This window comes from Cyclopterus lumpus, chromosome 16, assembly GCF_009769545.1.
Source record: "Cyclopterus lumpus isolate fCycLum1 chromosome 16, fCycLum1.pri, whole genome shotgun sequence".
Taxonomy (NCBI): Eukaryota; Metazoa; Chordata; class Actinopteri; order Perciformes; family Cyclopteridae; genus Cyclopterus; species Cyclopterus lumpus.
Window position 1 is genome coordinate 8,621,413 of NC_046981.1, and position 18,495 is coordinate 8,639,907.

The 18,495-nt window shown below is 40.0% G+C and overlaps 1 protein-coding gene across 1 annotated transcript in view; it reads right to left on the reverse strand.

Moving 5' to 3' along the window:
- Window positions 1-572: 572 nt before the first annotated feature.
- The window catches only part of LOC117745785 (dynein heavy chain 11, axonemal), a 37,482-nt gene continuing 19,559 nt past the window's right edge, over window positions 573-18,495 (reverse strand). The window contains exons 53-82 of the mRNA XM_034554315.1: window positions 18,189-18,312; window positions 17,878-18,020; window positions 16,746-16,907; window positions 14,732-14,965; window positions 14,419-14,565; window positions 14,187-14,300; window positions 13,956-14,099; window positions 12,883-13,065; window positions 12,649-12,750; window positions 12,408-12,542; window positions 10,890-11,063; window positions 10,487-10,722; window positions 10,159-10,281; window positions 7,670-7,874; window positions 7,370-7,534; window positions 7,039-7,179; window positions 6,589-6,759; window positions 6,041-6,163; window positions 5,709-5,902; window positions 5,485-5,633; window positions 5,285-5,412; window positions 4,703-4,930; window positions 4,405-4,596; window positions 3,360-3,488; window positions 2,042-2,284; window positions 1,759-1,941; window positions 1,543-1,658; window positions 1,217-1,329; window positions 961-1,101; window positions 573-820 (exon numbers count right to left, since the gene is read on the reverse strand). Coding sequence (XP_034410206.1) covers window positions 573-820; window positions 961-1,101; window positions 1,217-1,329; window positions 1,543-1,658; window positions 1,759-1,941; window positions 2,042-2,284; window positions 3,360-3,488; window positions 4,405-4,596; window positions 4,703-4,930; window positions 5,285-5,412; window positions 5,485-5,633; window positions 5,709-5,902; window positions 6,041-6,163; window positions 6,589-6,759; window positions 7,039-7,179; window positions 7,370-7,534; window positions 7,670-7,874; window positions 10,159-10,281; window positions 10,487-10,722; window positions 10,890-11,063; window positions 12,408-12,542; window positions 12,649-12,750; window positions 12,883-13,065; window positions 13,956-14,099; window positions 14,187-14,300; window positions 14,419-14,565; window positions 14,732-14,965; window positions 16,746-16,907; window positions 17,878-18,020; window positions 18,189-18,312 — 4,890 coding nt within the window. The remainder of the gene's footprint in view (window positions 821-960; window positions 1,102-1,216; window positions 1,330-1,542; window positions 1,659-1,758; window positions 1,942-2,041; window positions 2,285-3,359; window positions 3,489-4,404; window positions 4,597-4,702; window positions 4,931-5,284; window positions 5,413-5,484; window positions 5,634-5,708; window positions 5,903-6,040; window positions 6,164-6,588; window positions 6,760-7,038; window positions 7,180-7,369; window positions 7,535-7,669; window positions 7,875-10,158; window positions 10,282-10,486; window positions 10,723-10,889; window positions 11,064-12,407; window positions 12,543-12,648; window positions 12,751-12,882; window positions 13,066-13,955; window positions 14,100-14,186; window positions 14,301-14,418; window positions 14,566-14,731; window positions 14,966-16,745; window positions 16,908-17,877; window positions 18,021-18,188; window positions 18,313-18,495) is intronic.

The window sequence follows — 18,495 nt, forward strand, 5'->3', positions numbered from 1 at the left end:
CCAGACTGAAGCATCTCAAGGGAGAGAGAGGCTCAACAGTGTCGGAGAGACACAACAGGTTCAGCACTGGCTGAACATGCATCTACACTTCCTTATTGCCATTATCTTCATATCTAACACACATACACACACACACGATCATACACTACAATGTCAGTATTGTCACGTACGAACCAAAATGGATACGGCAACATTAAAACTGAATAATGATGTCTGTTTTATTAGTAATAATAAGAAAAACATGATAAAAAGCTAAATTAAAGCAATACATGATTAAATACAATGTTAACACTGTTTGCATAATACTTTCAGTAGATATTAGGGGTGTCGCCAAATACCGGTATTGACGATGACAGTGATATTAACCAAATTAAATATTGATACATTAACAACACCGTACATGAGTAATTCATTTTCTAAAACACAAGAAACACTGATAGCGTTATTATAAATATTATTTCAAAATTGTCCCCTCGACATAGCAATACTATCGTTATTGTGAATTGTTTTGGCCACGATAATAGTGTCGTGAAAACCTGACATCTTTGTCCAACTGCTGCTCCTCGAACGTCTCACTCAGACAGCAACAGTGCCACTCCAGCTACGATCCACTTGGCAGGAGGCTGTTTGGTTCGGAGGTGGAGGGTCCATACATATGTGGACCCTCGCTGCTTAGTGCAGTATACTGGACACTCATAAGTATTCTTGAGCTCCTGCTCATCAGCAGGCACGGCTCTAACATACAGCACCGGCATGGCGGGAGTCAGATCCCTCAAAACCGCCTCGGAGATGACTCCTGACTGGGTGTCCCAACGTGCTCCTAAGAGACAACGGGTGGGTTTCATTGTCATACAGAGGAGCATATTATACCAACAAGGTTTTCAAAGTACTGTCAAAAAATCTATGTGACTTGATTGAGTACAGCAGGATGCATCGGAGGTTACATTGAATTACTCTGACCTTCCATGAAAAGTCCGTGAATGTAGGCCCCCTCACGTGGTGGGTGTCCAAAGTCGTCTTTTGTCTTCTTTGTTACATCCACAGTCAGAGCCATCTTGTCCAGGGGCCACTGATTCCTGCGAGCAATGCTCTGCATAACAGCTGGGGAGAAAAAAAGTCAGCATGTTAATACATCTGCTGGCTCTGGTGCACATTAATGTTTCTGCACATGTCACCTAAATCATCTGCCTTTCTGGTTGAAGGATTGTAATCTCACCAGTGAGGAAAGACTGTGGGTAGAAGAGTCCTGAGAGCCAAACAACTGCAGGAAGAACTAAGTCTTGAGTCCAGCTGTCCAACTCTCGACAGCTACACATTATATCATTAAACCTTGATGAAACAAATATTAAACAATTAAGTCATTACTTGAAGCCTTTACAATGAGTCTGCAAGGCTCATCCTATTATATATGCATGCATTGACATCCTTTTTGCTCCAATAAAATGCAGTGTGTGACGGAGAAACACGATAAACATAATTAAAAAGGAGATATTGAATTCCAAGTTGAATAAAAATACAATATTATTAGAAAGGAGTAGTTACCATTGGGCCAGTGTTTTAGTTGAGGGATGAGCCAGTCTGACCCAGGAATCTGGAACGGAGTCATTAAACAGGGCTGACTGCAGAGTCTCCATACTGGAGGAAATAGTGAGTTCTCCCTGTGGACAAAGAAATCCTCATTCATTTTATAGAATCTTAATGTAAAAAAAAATGTTAAGTCTGTTTTATTGATTAAGTATACATCACAGTAGACTGCACCTTCAGGCCAAGATCCAGCACATTAAGGGACTTCCTTATTTCTGCTAGCAAAAGATTCATGCGTTCACACTCCTGCAAACAGACTGAGATGTAGGGGCTCCGCTCAGTTGTCTTCGTGGTTATCTCTGCCATGTTATACTCCTCAGGAAGCTTGTCAAGGATATCTTGAATGACAGACTTGACCTGACAAATATAATATACATAGTTAGGTTATATATGTTGGTAGGTTAATGTATTCTCAGCTGCCTTTTCACCCCCAGTAATGATTCTTTCTCCTCCACACCTTCTCCTCTGTGCTCTGGGCGGCCCCTTCCCCTCTGGAGGAGCCCTGTGGCTGCAGTTCCATCAGAGTCCTGAAGAGGTCGTCTGAAGTGACAGTGAGGCACTCAAGCTCAGCATTTGGATGTAGACCATACAGAGTGGGGTTCTCAGATGGGACATGTTCATCAATGTAACTGTGGTAACCACTGTAGTCCATGAATGGAGGTGATAGGAACCCAGGACACAGAAAGAGCTCTTCTTCAAACTATGAAATGAAATTGAGAAAACAAAAAGAGAAAAAATACATACAGCACACAATTTAACGTAAAGCAAAACTGTTGACGATGACAAATATTCAACTTAAACCTCCTTTTATTTTACTTCAGTTATTTATTTAATTTAATATTTACTGCATGTACCATTTAATTGTACTTAATTTAACTATTCAGTCCATCCCTCCCTCCTCATTGAGCCCTCCTTGTGGAGTGTATGTGTAAAAGTATATACATGTGGGAAGGGGTGGGTGGGAATGCTATGCAGGTGTGTATGTGGATATGGATGGTTGTGTGTGTGGGCATTTGTTGGTGTAGATGTTCATGTATGTGGAGGTTGGCATTTGTACTCGCTTTGGGCTGGACTATGGATACTGATACTGCTGTTTAGATTGTTTGCGGTTTGTTTTGTTGAGTTTATTTATTCAAATGTCAAGGATTGCTCCGTTTTGTTGAAAATGCTAAATAAAAAGTTCGAAAAAAAACAAAAAAACTCACAAATCTTACAGCCTGTGTTTTGAGTTTAAAATATGATGGAAAGGAATGCAAGTCCTTGGCCACATTTTATTTTGTAACAGTAGCTGTTAGTTTGAGTAAAAGTGAACTGGCTGATCAGTCCTATGAAAGATAAACAAATACATTTCCGATTGAAGAATATATCACTGAATACCTAATAATGCTTATAGTAGCGTGGCATGCAGCAGCTGGCAGCACAGAAAGATTACATCACCAAAGTGAGGGTTGAAAAATCAACAATACCAAACACTTTCGGTGCAATGCTGCAGTTTAGGTTTACATCCCAAGAGGGCCCCCTTTACCTGAACAGGTCATTCAAAACAAGTTTGTAGGTTGTCTTTACTATGACGCAGTACAATGAATGTGAATGTGACCAGTAGTTGAGTGTACAGTAGATGCAACTCGACAAGTGGGGATTTTTAAAATCTTGAACATTAAATAATAAAACCAGTTAAAATATAATTATCTTGCAATAGTTGCGTTGAGACCAAACACAAAAAAAGAGAAACATGAAAAGATTCCTCTTACTTGGCAACATGAACACTGACTTACCATTTTTGGATGCATGAACTCTTGTAGATAAGTCTTACACAGTCTTCTATCCCAGCCATCCGTAATGTGTCCTCCATACATGATCTCACCAAAAAGATAACACAGGTCCTCCCAGGGCACCTGCATGGACTATAATAAACGCAGTCTGTAGACTGATGTGACAATGCAAATATAAGAACAATGTAGTATTTAAATAATTAGGAGCATATAAACTTTGAAGACTAATTATGTTAAATGTATTAGTTCTGTTATTCCATTCCTCTTTTGGAACTTCAAGCAACAACTATATGATCTCCTCCCAAATGAGCACGATTATAATAATAACAGTAGGGAAACCATGTTTCTCTACACACAGACACACTGATCTCATGTATGACAGAAGATTTTTTTTCCTCAGCGGGAGATTATGATCCGCGAGGGTGAAGGAGGAAGAAAAGGACCTGTGATTCATAACAAATTACAAAAGCTGGAGGTTTACAATCATTTGTACCTGTATTGTTTTGCAAATTGCTTCCTTCATCAGCTCTAATTGCAGTGATCACTTATGTAGCGTTGTGAACTGTCACATTGGCTGCATGTAATTACATTTAGGATAACGCTTCATTGCCCTCCTAATGAATTCTCTGTATACGCACATACAGGTTACTGTTTGGTTAACATAATGAAGGACATTCGTTTTTGGAGGACAGAATACCTAGGAGACATAATTGGTTGTGACCAGAGTAATAAGAGTGCTAAGAGGAATGCAGTTGTGAGGGGTGCAGCACCCCAAGAATGGATTTTTTTGTCTTTGTGAAATAAAGCTAAATTATAGGTTGCGTGTTCATAGTAGAAAGAACTATGACAAAAAGATAGGACTGAAAATTTTTCACAAGTAACATTGAAACAAAAGATGACCTGTAATTCAACCTCGCAGTCCAACATGAATGCCAACACCATAGCCATTATACATTTACACAGCTTAAGAAAGTTGTACTTATATCATTATAAATATGAATAAAACATAAATAGAACATGTATTTTTTTAAATAATGGTACAAATTACTTTAGTGTTGGCCTCTAAGTAGTTGTACAAGACACTGGCTGAGATGATGAGGTCTCCAGTGCTAAAGGGGTAGTTATGGTTCCACCCTCGGGGACCAAATTTACGGCGCTCCGTAACACAAGCATGAAAGAAGCAGACGGAGAAGAACATCGAGTTGAACTCCTGTTCTCTGGAGCACATATCCAGAGTGTCCTGGGAAGAGAGAGTAAGAAATACCGATGACAGTGAATTACATTAATTCTTTTAATTTTAATCAAATATTACACATTTTTAGAGAAATTTGAAATGTTCAACACACTTGACTGAAGTTGTTGAGGGCTGCATGCAGACTGGCATTCATGCCAGTGGGGGGTTCATTGGTGATTTTGATGGCATTCTCCAGCATGCCTCTGGGGATGACATGCTGCTCAGGGCTCGGTGCGGGTTCCCCAGTGATGAACACCCTGTAGTTTGGGTGACTGCCAAACGCCGCCGTCTCGAGAAGAGCATCAAGAGAGGGCAGCCATCGAGCCACCAGGTGTACATTCTAAACAATGAACATTTCATAAAGATTAGGCAGATTATGTCGCACATTGATAGCTTTTAAATATATAATTATATTTGTGTTCATTAGTGAAAGCTTAATGCTCCAAAAAAAATGTCTTGATATTTTCTGAATTAGTAAGAAAACCTTCAGTGACTCACATGGCTGCAGGCTTCTCCCTTTAAAATGAGGCATTTATGGTACTGATTTAGCCAATTATGTTTTTTATTGAACCAAATTGAGTTTATTTCCTCACTCAGGGGGTGAGATAATATCATTAGGTGCATTACAGGCTTGCTGGAAAAGCAGCCTGCAGGGACTACATGTGCCTGTTCACTGAATAGTACTGGTTCCTACCTGCAGAATGACCCAATGTCCATTCTTAGAGGCATTACTCAGAACCCTTTCCGCTACCTCCTCCTGCCCCTGTCCCAGGGAGATGTTGTGTAAAGTGCTCTGCTCAATGGAGAATCCCAGCTTCAATCCTGCACAGGAAGACAAGTTAGAATAATTATCCCGACCAAGTGATCAGAATCTACAAATAACCAACCCAGTACCTAGTTTTTCTACATCTTTCAGTGGATCCACTCCAGGTGAGAGGATGAAGAATACAGGGGTTGAGGGGCCACTATCCTCAAACAACTGATCAAATTCCAGCATGGCAGCGTCCACATATTTTGATCCCATGCTCTCCTCCACAAAGTTCCTGCCAGGAAACAGTCAAACATGTCAGTGATGTACAGCACTTAGAAATACAAATGTTCTTTGGTCATCGACTTACCTTAATGTATAGGTCATCCTATCAGGGCGAAGTGCTTTGAAGATAATGAGCTTCTGTAAAGAACTTTTATTCTTCCAGTCCTGGGGAAGTCTTTCCTTTTCAGGACAACTGGACTCAACGATCTTTCTCCAGCGCTTTGGTGAGCTCTCGATGTCTTTGTCCAGTCCAGTGAAGTTCTCCATGTTAGAAATGGTCTGTATCCACATAACAAAGACCAGAAGACCTCTCTAAGTGGTGGAATATTGTGTGTAGTGATGATCTGATGGCTAACAATAATCATTATATGACTCTTTAACGTGTTATATCACATGTGTTAATAGCCTTGACCATACCTTAATGGCTCCCCAGGCCTGCAGGGAGAGGAAGGACACAGGACTAACTTTGCAAGCTTCCACATGGAAACGCAGAAGGAAGTCAAATTCCTGAGCATCAATCAGGCCCCGCTTGAGCAGAATCTGAGGGGAAGGACCAGGAGCAGTTTGTAATGATCCATGTTGTATTGATCTCTTTTAAATAATGTCCACAATAACTGAAAACTACAAAAGAAACTCTAGCAAAGGGATTGTATGAACTCACAGGCTGAATAAGTGCTTCTGAATGTAAAATAGCCACATGAAGGACAGCCTTCAGAGCAGAACAATTTCTAAGATGAAAACAGTTGGCGCAATGACAGATAATTGCATTATGCCATCAGAACCAACCCCCTTGTCAGAACCAACTGTCTGAACAGCAGCCATGGAGCATGGTGTGAGAGGTAATCAATAGCAGCGTATGGTCCTGCAGACTGCTTTTAATTGAAGTTAATGTGGGGGCAGAAAAGTACTTTGATTGATGAGGATGACAGGAGGCCCCACCTTTGAGGCGGCCCTGAGTCCCTCACCTGGAAGGCAGTGTGTGACAAGAAGGTTAACTTGTCTCTCTCAAACAGGCCCTGGCTGCTGTACAGGAATACAGAATAGGTGATGGCCTCAGTGAGGATGTGCACTCTGGTCCTCACATCCTCGTCCCATTCTGCACGCTCCATTGCTTTGTTAAACACAGAGTTAAAGGTCTGGAATGCAACCAAAGGGAGGACAGTGATCTGATAAGTAATACATACATAGAGACAGGACCCGAAGCTCTGCGTTTGATTGACAGCTAAACACAACAATAGCTGAACTTTTGAAGCGCAGGTTTAAGGTGACTGTGCCTCAAATATTAATTACCAAAAGAAATAATAATTAAAACTGCCCAAAATAAATAAATATTCCAACACATCATTGTTCAAATAGGACATTGTTTATCCCCTGATGTGTGTCCCCCAAGATTAATTTAGAGGTAAAGGTTTCACCTTGAGAGAAAACTGGTACATGGGGTTAATCTTGCTGAGGTCATTGATGATGAAGAAGAGGAGTGACGCTCTCTCAGCTGCTGGGCGGTAAAGTTCTCGAGCCTCGTTGATCTCTGTCTCGTTCTCTCTCGCCTCCACCACCTGTGTGTTCCAATTGCACAAAATGAGCTATTAGGCTCTCAGTCATGCTCCAAAACCATCTCATTACAAATATTCCTAACTACACATCATTTGCAGAAAATGCAATACAATGAGGTGCTTCCTGTTGTGTGAAAAATACTTGGAAGACAAAAAGACACATGACACAACCGATAGGACTCTATAACCTCACCTTGCACTGAATGTGAGCGGCTGTGCTTTTGGTGTTCTCCAGTTGCTCCACCAGATAAATGTCTCCCAGAAAATGACCATGGGCTGCAGAGAGGCGACTCAACAAGTCATCCTCCAACCTCTTAAGCTCAATCTTGAAGTGGTTCTGCTGTGTGGTCAGCTCCATCTTGGGAAACGTCCACAAAACAATGCAGATTTTTCTATTTAGTATTAAAGACTGATGTTTTGCATGGACAAATCGTCAATACAAATGCTTCACCGCAGGCTTAACGGTCTACGTTTCCTAAAATTCCTAATTCACCTTTAGGGCCTCCAGGTCCGGCCTTTCCCGGGACACTACCTGTCCCAGCAGCTGCTCCTCCAGGCCCACAGGAGTCACTGTGAAGTTGATGAGGGTGGTCTGGGCCTGGAGCTCAGGAGGGAAATGGGGATTATCCAACTTGGTGTGGATGATGAGTTGAAAGTTACTGTTGTATTCACACTCTTTGTCCCCAATTCGAATATACCTTAATAACGGGAGAGCACAATACAAAAACACTTTAATGAACAGTATATCTATTTGACAAAACAATTCAAACTCGGGTCCACTTATGCTTAGGCTTTAAACCATGTTCTTCATCTTCAGAGAAATAAGTAAGTGCATAAATGTATTTCTGCCTATCTGTGAAAGCTGTATGGACAGGAGGTCCTTCAAGTATTAAGGAGAAAATCACAACATCAACTGAGCTTGCATTTCTACAGATCCATCTCCATGACAACTACTACAGTAAACCTACTGGTTAAAAGCTTCAGAAAAAGTTAGCCAATGGGATTTGAGTTTGCATTGTTTTATCAAACTACTAATCAAACTTTTTTTTCCAAATCACACACCACTTTGCTGAAAACATAGTGGTAAATTATCTTATTCTCTGTCTGTCAAACAAAGAATCTAATTGCAAAAATCGGCTGCAGAGTGGGATTTTCTCTTGTTGGCTTTATCTTCCCATCAATAACCTTTCAAACAGAGAAAAGGAAACATTAATGATGATTGGAAGTTGACTCTGATTAGAAATATCACCAGTGCAGGTGATTTCACTTATGATTTAATGATTGAATGAGGACGTTTGAATGATGATGATGATCCTCTAGAGTACTTGAACTGTGGTAATGTTGCATCTTGAAAGCTATTGTTGTCCTTCTGCATCTGAGCCCATCGGCCTCTCACTTCCATGCATTGCAACCTCAACAGAGGAAAGAACTTCACGCAGGCTCCAAATGCCAATCTTAAAGAATTATGAAATATCATCACCACAGCAGCCAGTATTTATCTGTTCCTGCATTTCAATTAAATTAGCGATGGCTTGACGAACCTGGTGGCTTTTCATTTTTCTCTAATTACCCCCTTGGATGTGAGGCAAGGCCCCAATTTTTACGGCACAGGTTCCTCATGGCCTGGGTCTGGTTCAACTCTATATCTCAACAAGCCAGAATTAATATACTATTGATAGAACCATTACTCCACCAAATTAAAGTCTTTGCTGATGGATTGGCTTGTAGTCTTCCGTCAGCCATGAAAGGAATAATTAGTATTCATTACTTCACACTCTACAACATTCCAATTATTAATGAACTTCAGCTGTGGATCCCCACCAGATCCATCATGGCTGCCCCAGCAGGTTGTATTAATCATCGACAGAAACAAGTGTGTGGGTCATCTGCAAGGGATAAACTTATAATCAGATTTACTATGATGAATTGTTAAGTCTGAACAGACAGGATTTCAGAAAAAGTTCAATGAACATGTGTTAAGATATTCAATATTCATGGTCATACATAGATCAGAGCAAGAAAGATGAAGACACTTTTGAGAGGGAAGTCAAAGCAGAAAGTCAATATCAGGTGTTTTCTATTTAAACTGTCATGTTTGAAAATCAGGTTTGACATCGGATAGATTCACCAAAGGCAGGGTGTTTAAAACGAGTGCCAGTTTAGAGAGCACGTATACAATTAAAACATTTTAAAGTCAAGTGGCATTCGTGTAAAGCCCCGTTCATAATTAAATGATACAATATACCCTCATATGACCTAATGCTGCGATTGTAAATAATCAAGATGCAATGTGTCATCGTAGAGAGTGTAAAGTTGATTCAGTCATATTATTATTCTGTTTCCAAAAAAATGTATGCAGACAAATTCCAGCAAATCACAGATCAGCTTTATGAAATGATTGAAGCTGAATTGGTTTGCCATAATAATGGAGGGCCACATAATTTAGTGTGATACAGGCCATCCTTATTGTGGGAGACAGGAGTCCTTATGCATAACCATGACTGTCCTTAATTCAGCTTTTACACTGAGGTTTGGCTGGTCAATATTCATCACACCTAAAGAATATGAACACACGAATATACATCTATCACCCGTCTTGAGGGGCCAATCAATATGTTGGCCTCAGGGATTCAGAACACGTGCTGCAAATTCATTTATAATCTAAAGAGCGGGCAATAATAATGCATTCAGTCAAGTCTTACTGGTGTTTCAATGCTCAGTGAGATTCAACCATCTGGCAAATCTGCTCCTATTTTCTATCACCACAAACCCATTGGGACGAGTTGTGGGAACATCGACTTGTGTATCAGCAGGGATACAACAACTGTACATTGATTAAAAGGTGTTTGGTGTGCAACAGTCCAATGGTAAACAGATCCAACAAAACAAAGCATTTACTGTTGGAGAGCTGGTTTAATACTTTGTATGTGTATTTGTTTTAGTCTTAATCGTACACTGTAAATGTAATGTTTGAGTACTAACCTTCCTCTCTTAGTTGTGTTTCTACCCAGCAGAGGCTCCAAGACTGGGTCTACCTTTTCCAGCAGATTCTCTATCAGAACTGTTTCACCAGAAACAAGTGCTTGTTCGATCACATCTAGATACCTATGGAACAAAAAAGCAAACAGAATAAAATGGGTGGAACAAATTTATATTCCCATTTGTATGCTACCCTATTTTAGCAGTCCCTACTGGATGTTGGTAAAGGTTTCAGACTCTGAAACAATATGGATTAACAAAAACAACAGACAATACAAACTAATATATTTAAAGGCGCTTTAACTGCAATCAGAATACAGCCCCTTCTCACCCTTTCTGTCCCAGCTGCACCACCCTCAGCTCTGGCCCCAGCCGGTTTCTGATCCACTTGATGCCCTGCTGCTGTGGGTCGATGATGAGCGGCCAACGCTCACTGGTGGTCAGGATGGAAGCATTCTCGGTGGACATCCTATCATTTGGCAGGCCCTGGTTATGCCAGGCAGCCACAGTGGCATCATCTGTAAGCATGAGGATTGGATCCAGGCCTTCTGTCAAGGGCACAGAGACCTGGAACAGAAACAGAGGAGTGATGTCACTATAGTTGAAACACTGTAGGCAGTATGATGAGCTCTGGTTCACAGACGCTGTGGATGTTTGTAGAGAAGAAAAGATTTGACTTTCTAAGCAACTGCAGTCTAAACAAAACAAAAGTGTTGCAACACCGAGAGCCGTACCTTCTGAGACTGAAGGAACGGTATCCATGCATCGTGGAGGAGCTCCACACGATACTGTCTGGTAAAGTAACCCATGTAAGAGACGAATGCTGAAGTGATGAGGACATCACCACACAGGGTTTTCTGTTGTTTTTCATACTCAACAATTGCCTTGGACCAGCGCTTCTTCTCCGACTGCAAGACAAAAGACCAGTCTTTAATATCATTTTAAAAATACACAGGATACACCAAATAAACCTTCCCATTTTAGCCCATCTGAAGAAGATTTAAATCTGAGAACGCTACAGTGCAGGGACATGAACGTGCTGGGCAACTTCCCACTACATTTATTGTACAAATTAAGAAGATGTGAGCAGTAAAGCATACAATGACAATTCCCTTAAAATAGCTTTGAATGTGTGGCTGTAGATTCACTCTGCATCAATTTAGCATTCATTAAAACCTTCAATACAATGACTGTGACAGCACTACAACAATAAATCATGCATGGCATTTTCTTACAAGGGGCTGAGGATCTAGAATATGTCACATAATAAATTCTCAGACAGTTAAAAATCACTATAATTTTACTCTAATGCATTATGGATTGCCTGTAATATCACTCAGTCTGGGGTGAGACATTGTTAATTTTCAACAGCTGTTGAGGCTTTGAGGTAAGTTAATGATTAAATATAGACGGCCTGATTTATTAGTCTGAACACTATTGCTTCCAGGTCAATGCCATAAAGACAAAACATTTATCTTGATATGCTTAATAGCCAAGCTATTCCATGCAAACCACATTTATTTTCTGCAATAAAAAAAATTACAAAATGGCCACTATAATCGGCATATTTTATTTCATATTAGCTTCCATAAAGATAATAGATACTGCAGCCCGGAAAAAGTCATGCACAGGAGTGCATAAGAGTTGTATACATATTCAACAAATTATACAAATATGCAACATTCAACATTTATGTATTCCATATATTCATATTCCACAATTTCCCCTGATACTTTTTCAATTTGTAAAAAAACTTGAGATGTAATTATTATTTCACTACAAACTAGAGATTGTGCAAGGACATGAGCACATAAATGCATGTACGCACACGCACACACACACACACCATGTATATAACCTAACCTACTTATACAGTAAACACAAACACATTCTGTACACACAACCTCTCTACTGCACTGCCTGAGAGCAGAATGATTGCCATCTCTATTTGGATACCATTCAGTCCGCCAGTTGCCAAGTTCAGCCATGCGTATCCTGTGGTCCAGCCCTCTCTACCTGTCTCACAAGTCCCTAGTATGCTGCTGGGCCAGGCTGTAAAAATCTCCCTTTGCCTGATCTACTCACACAACTGTCAGGCTCGCTAGCCAGGACATAACAACGTTGAGTCCAGATTACTGATGCAATTCGATTACCAGCACCTCTCCATGCATGCCTCCCGCAAATTGACAATTTACTCAATGCCAGGTCAGCCCCAATGATACCAACAAACCCCTTTATGTCTTTATGTTTACCTCTAAGCCCTTAACCAGTCGGTTGGCCAGCTCTATGGTCTGGTCGGTACGCATCACCTCCTCCTGACAACTGATTTTCTCAATTGTAGCCTTTTCAACTTGAGTAGTTAGGCACTGGAGGGTTGCATCAAGATCCTTGAGAAACAAATTAAAAGGAAGTGAGGGAAATTAGACACCATTAAAAAAATCTAGCTTTTAGACTAAGTGACCTAATTGAGTATAATAATAACTATGCACTCACTGCCAATTTCTTTTGAACCGCTAACATTTTGGTTGTTGCTGTGGATAGATCAGCATTAGCTTGAGATAGTGCATGCCTCTTTGGAATGACCTCGCAATAAATCTGAAAAGAAAAGGAGGCATACTATGAAAAATAAGCTCCTTAGTAAAGAGCAAACCTTCTGGTACAGAAAATACAGAAAGAATGGCGTTAACATTTATCAAAACAACAACGTAGCTTAAGGAATTGCCTGACCTCATAGTATCTGACAATGTTAATAGTCCAGGCACAGAGACCCGCTGCAGCTGTAGATTTGGTCCGAACTAGATCAGGGTGGAACTCTGGGTTTCTCAGATACTCTTGTTTTACCACAGTCAAACAGACCTCAGGGACATGCTCCTTGTCATATGACACCAGGGCTTGTAGGAAATCATCCACCTGACAGAAGTAAACAAAATACATGGAATACATTAATTACAGCACCAGCATGTTGGGCTGAAACCAGTATTAAAAAAAAAATGAAAATGAGAATGACAGAACACACAAATCAAAAGAGCTTAATACTGATGTTTATAAGAGACAGCCCCCCATAACAAGGCTTAAAATACAAATTATATAATATCTGGTGTAGTGTGAAATTTATGAATGGATTTGGTATGACCTATAATCGTTGGCAATGGAAGAACTCTTAATTGTCATAATGAAAAAGCATAGTGAACTTATCTGAATGCATTTAGATTTGCATGTAAAATATAAAATGTATCATGTTGAATGTAAAGGGGTTTAAAAACTATATATATATATATATTTATTATCTCCACTAAATGGCACTGGCCTTTCCTTTTTTCAACTGTCGCCCACCTACACCTAACGTTAAGAATCCCAGTGAAAAATAACCGTTTTAGCATGATATATATAGATTTATTTTTTTTTTTTTAAATCATCAATTTAAAAAGGGATGTAATAGATGCATGTTATCACTTACACTTAAAATAATCAACAACCATTAAGTAATTCATATTAACCAATAAAGAAAAACATCCAAGGTGCTTTTGGAAAAGAAAGAATTAACCTTCAATTCGTGCTAAATTCTACAGGCATTTTAAAAACCAAATACATCTTTTTATGGCCACACTTGCACTAATAGCGGCGAGCGGTTGATAAGCAGGTTGACACACTTGCACCCCTACTGAGTGAGCATATTCATAGAGCCATCCAGATGTAATGTGAGCAATGGAGAGATGCTGGCCATGGCCAGGGTCAAGGCCCACACACAAATTAGATTGGCATTAATCAGGCAGATGTGTTTGACATGATGACAGCTTAACCTTGCCCATGAAGGCCCGCGCCGCCTTCCAACTCCGATCCTTAGGCACCCGACCACAGGGTGCTAGCAGAACCATCACAGCTGCTGCTACGTTGACCACTGCCACTGGAGGGTTTGGAAAGGCCTTCAGCTCAGTAAGATTCATCTAAAAAAAGAATAATAAACATCATATTGTCTTTAGAATGAGCCAAAGATTTAATGGATTAGTGTCTTGTTTGATCAAATTGAGCACTTTGTTGAGGGTGTCCAGTGCTGCTGTAGCCGCTGTCAGGGATGGCTCTGCCTTATCTAGGTCATGTTCGCAGTCCTTCTGTTTGACAAAAACTTCTGCCTGGATGACAGCAACCTGCACAAAAGCAACAATAATGAAATAAATCACAAAAAGTGCATGTAGTGAATGGTGTGGTATGAAGAGTGCAATGTCAAAAAGTGAATAAAAAACAAAATGTGATAGGATAGCTCACCTTTTGTGCTTCGACATCTGCAGCCTCTCTCTTGCTGCTAACCCTCTCAGTCTGCAGTCCAGTCTTTGTAATTAAAGCTTCAATATTCAGATTTTTAAAGGTCAATTCAGCTTCTTGGGATGCCAATTTTGCTTTTAGATCTTCTACCTAAAATGGAGAAAAACAATTACACATACTTCAATGTGTAATATACTTGATGTCAAGTGAAAAACCCACACTGTTTAAATCTAGTACTATTCCTAATGTTACTACTTCAACCTTGCAGCTCAAAAACCTAATTTAAACGCTCACAGTATATAATAAAGACGTGTACCTGAACGGCAGTGGTTTGGAGTTTTTGAAGGCCGCTGTCAAGCCGGTTCATCTTGTGCTGGAGCTGAGCCCGGCTCTTCTCCAGAAGGTTCCTGTACAAGGTGATTTGCTGGAGAAAGCTCTTGGGGGTGGTGTAATTGTACCTCTTCTCATTGCGCTGGTATTTTTCACTTGCCTGGTTGACACTGGTGTGAACGTAGGCCATGAAAAGACTGATGGATTCCTGGACGGCAGGCTGTAAAAATAAGCAGACAAGGGGGGGGAGGGGAGAACAGGGTGAGCTGAATTGAGTAGAGTTTAACATCCCCAACCTGATGGGGACTGAAATATTATCTTCATAAATTTTGAATTCATCTACGAGTTTTGCCATTTTACTTGGCCGGCTCTGACTTACTCAATCTGAAATTTAGGTGCAGCTAGCAGGAATGATTAGGCTTTGAAACCTCTATGAAAATAATGTGTTTAGACTACTGACATACAGCTTGTAAGACATGCACACTGTTTACATTATCTCTGATGTCCTCCAACTTTCTAAACTGTCTACAGGAGCTGTTGGACTACATTCCAACTAGGTATTCATCATATGGTGCGCAATGACACAGAGCCTCTATTAATCATATAGTTAGCGATCAATTAAAGCAAAAACAAATGAGCAGACAATACAAGGATCAAACCTAACCATAACTCACAAAACGCCATTGTTAATGATCATGGAGCCGGGAGGAAAAAAATCATTATTAATTAAGATCTGACATAATGTTTTTTGACAAAGTATGCTATGTTCAGTTGAGTTGCGAAAGAAGTTCTCATTGATTGGCCGTGTGGAACAACTATTAGTGGGTTTTACATTTTTTACTTTAAATAAATGATAATTTCTTGTTAAACAGTCATTAATGACAAAAAATATACAGTAATGTGTGACATGTTGTTTTGTTTTAACTTTTCAAAATATTTTATTATTAATGCCCATGAACTAAAATGATCACAAAGTTATTTTTGAATCCATGAAAAAAAAGGAAATGATTAACTCCTCTTCTGAATAGCATTCTATACTACCAGGACTGCAACTATTGATTAATTTCTTTATGGATTCATCTGCTGAATATTGTCTTGATTAATCGCTTAGTCTAACATGTCAGAAAATTGTGGAAAGAGTATTTTCTCCATACATCTTATCTTTGTCTGTCTTTACAATCGTGGACGACAGCGAATGCATTTTTGCTTTGAAAATTACAAACACAATTATATGATTATTACAAATAGTGGCAGTTTCATTTTCTCTCAATCAATTAATCGATTACTCGTTGCAGCTCTAATTACTATCCGAATGCGCTAATGTTGGAATACTGGTGTACTCCAGCTGCTGCTACAACCATTACTCAACACCACCTCCTACCTCTAATAATATTAGTGCTGAAGTTACCTCTTCAACTCTTACTAAAGTACTAATGCTCTAATAATTAATAGCAGTACTACACCCACAGAACATCCACACGTGGTAAGATGTACACGCACAAACAGTGGAAAGTAATGGTCTGGCACATGTTCACACATGTGATGACACTTCCTGGTTGTGACAGCTGTGCCTCCTTAGAGAGTCATTATGTGCTTAATCACTCTTATCTCATTAACATAAATGATCCTGGGTTGTGATCGTTCCACTGCTATGATGGAAAACAATGGTATGCCTGCACTCACTGTGAGTCTCCAGGCATGTGTTCAGCAATTTGTCAGTACCTCAACAGAGAACTAACGATGAGGGATCTATGGAAAAGTTAATCCAGCTGCACTGTAGTAATTAGAGGGTGTTCCTTAAAATCTAACTCAGTTTGATATAAGGGGGTACAAAGCAAACCTAAGGAAGGTACTGTACTGTATGTCACACCTATGGATGCATCTCGGACAGCTGATACTGTTATTTGGTTAAAGTTCACACAAAGCAGGGAGCCACAAAATAACCATTTCATTCAGAATTTCAAAATGTGGATGACAGAGATTGGGTTCAAAGGCCTGACCTCGATGTCTTCGATCTCTTGGATGAACCTGAGGCTGACCGAGTGCAGAGCTTCTGAGGTCCAAGGATGGAACCAGTCGACTGTGGTGCATTGTACGAGAGCAGGGAATCGACGGGCACGAACACGGAGAGCACTGCCAACGGGAGACAAACACAGGACCACCTACAAAGAAGGCAGCAGGGAAACAAAGAGTCACCCAAGCAGTCATACACAAACAGGTCTGTACAAACATGCATCCTCATACTTAACCACAACAAGATTACTAGCCAAGTGCACTTGGGAAAATCAACACATAACTAGCAGCCTTCTGGGCCCCCACTTTCATCGCCTTGGCATGTTGACAGGCAGCCACATTCCCAGTTGGCTGGAGCAGACGGTGGCACTACCAGAAGCCCTGTACATGTGTACCGAGACAAGAATTTCCTTCCTTTTAACCCCCCGGTTTGTCTGGCTCTGTTAATAACGCATGTCAAACATATTTAATAACACTTCACAACAGCTGTGTTTTTAATTGTGTGGCTCAAATGATATACAGAGTATGTGTACAATGTTCTTAATCCTTTCTGGTTGTGCATACCGCCTATGAAGGCACTATCAAAATCCTCTTGGAAAAAATTGTTCTGTTAAGGGCAGCTAGATGTTGCTCCAATATATAAAAAACACATTATATTACACACTTGTCTATGTAATATTCATGTCAATTCAAAAAGTACAATATCTTTAAATAAGAGGTCCACCAAATAGGGGTTCTATGGAAGGCTATAAAAGGAACATGTTGTAATTGTTATGTATAAATTAACTGTGTGGTAAGTCCCTTTGGCCAGACTCAATAACTACAATGATCAAACTTAAGAGAACTAATGTTCTTTCTAAAACTGAGGCATTTTGTAGCTGCACGGTTCTTTCCTAAAAGTGACAGTCTCTCCAGAAGAAATAATAAGATGTTAACAGAAGGCCACTCACTAAGACAGCATCCCAAAACAGTGGTGACAGATAATCAAAGACATTGTCAAGACAAAATCTGCCTAAGTGAAACAGCAATTATACATCATTAAATGTTATTATTTTAGACCAATAAGTCTAGAAGCACTGGTGAATAATAATTTCTGTAGATGGAATATTTGAACTAGACCGTGAGCTGTAGTCGAACTCGGTCAGTGAAGAATCTCCAGCAGTTGTCCCTGCTGTCCAGCAGTCCGAGGGCTCGGACCTCAGCTCTCACACCAGACACAATACCTTCAATCTCCTCCTCACTGAAGAGCTCTGGAACTTCTCCTGGAGATAAAGACACAATCATAATCACAGTCTGACAAGCTGTTGTGATCAGTATCCACTCATCATACGTTATGATTTCAAAGACTGAACAAGTTTGATAATTTATGATGTTTTCTAAAGCAGAAAACGCTCAAACAACGAATGATTACTGTATAGTTTAGGTCTAACCTGATGCCAGTAAATCATTAATAATGACCAGAAACCGCTCATCAGGTATCTGTGAATCAGTCAGGAGCAGAGCCACACGCTGGTTCTTCACTCCAGTCTTCAGGAACAATTCTGCCAGATCCATCTAAATAAAACAACACGTCATGAATGGACGGCAACTATACTGTATAATGGTCCACTAGAGAAAATAAAATCAACGATAATCAATGAGATTATCACAAGTCCCATGATTACACCTTCATTTTTTAAGCGGTTATTCAAATTAAAAATATGAAATTAAATTAAACTTCAAAGCTTCGATGATGAG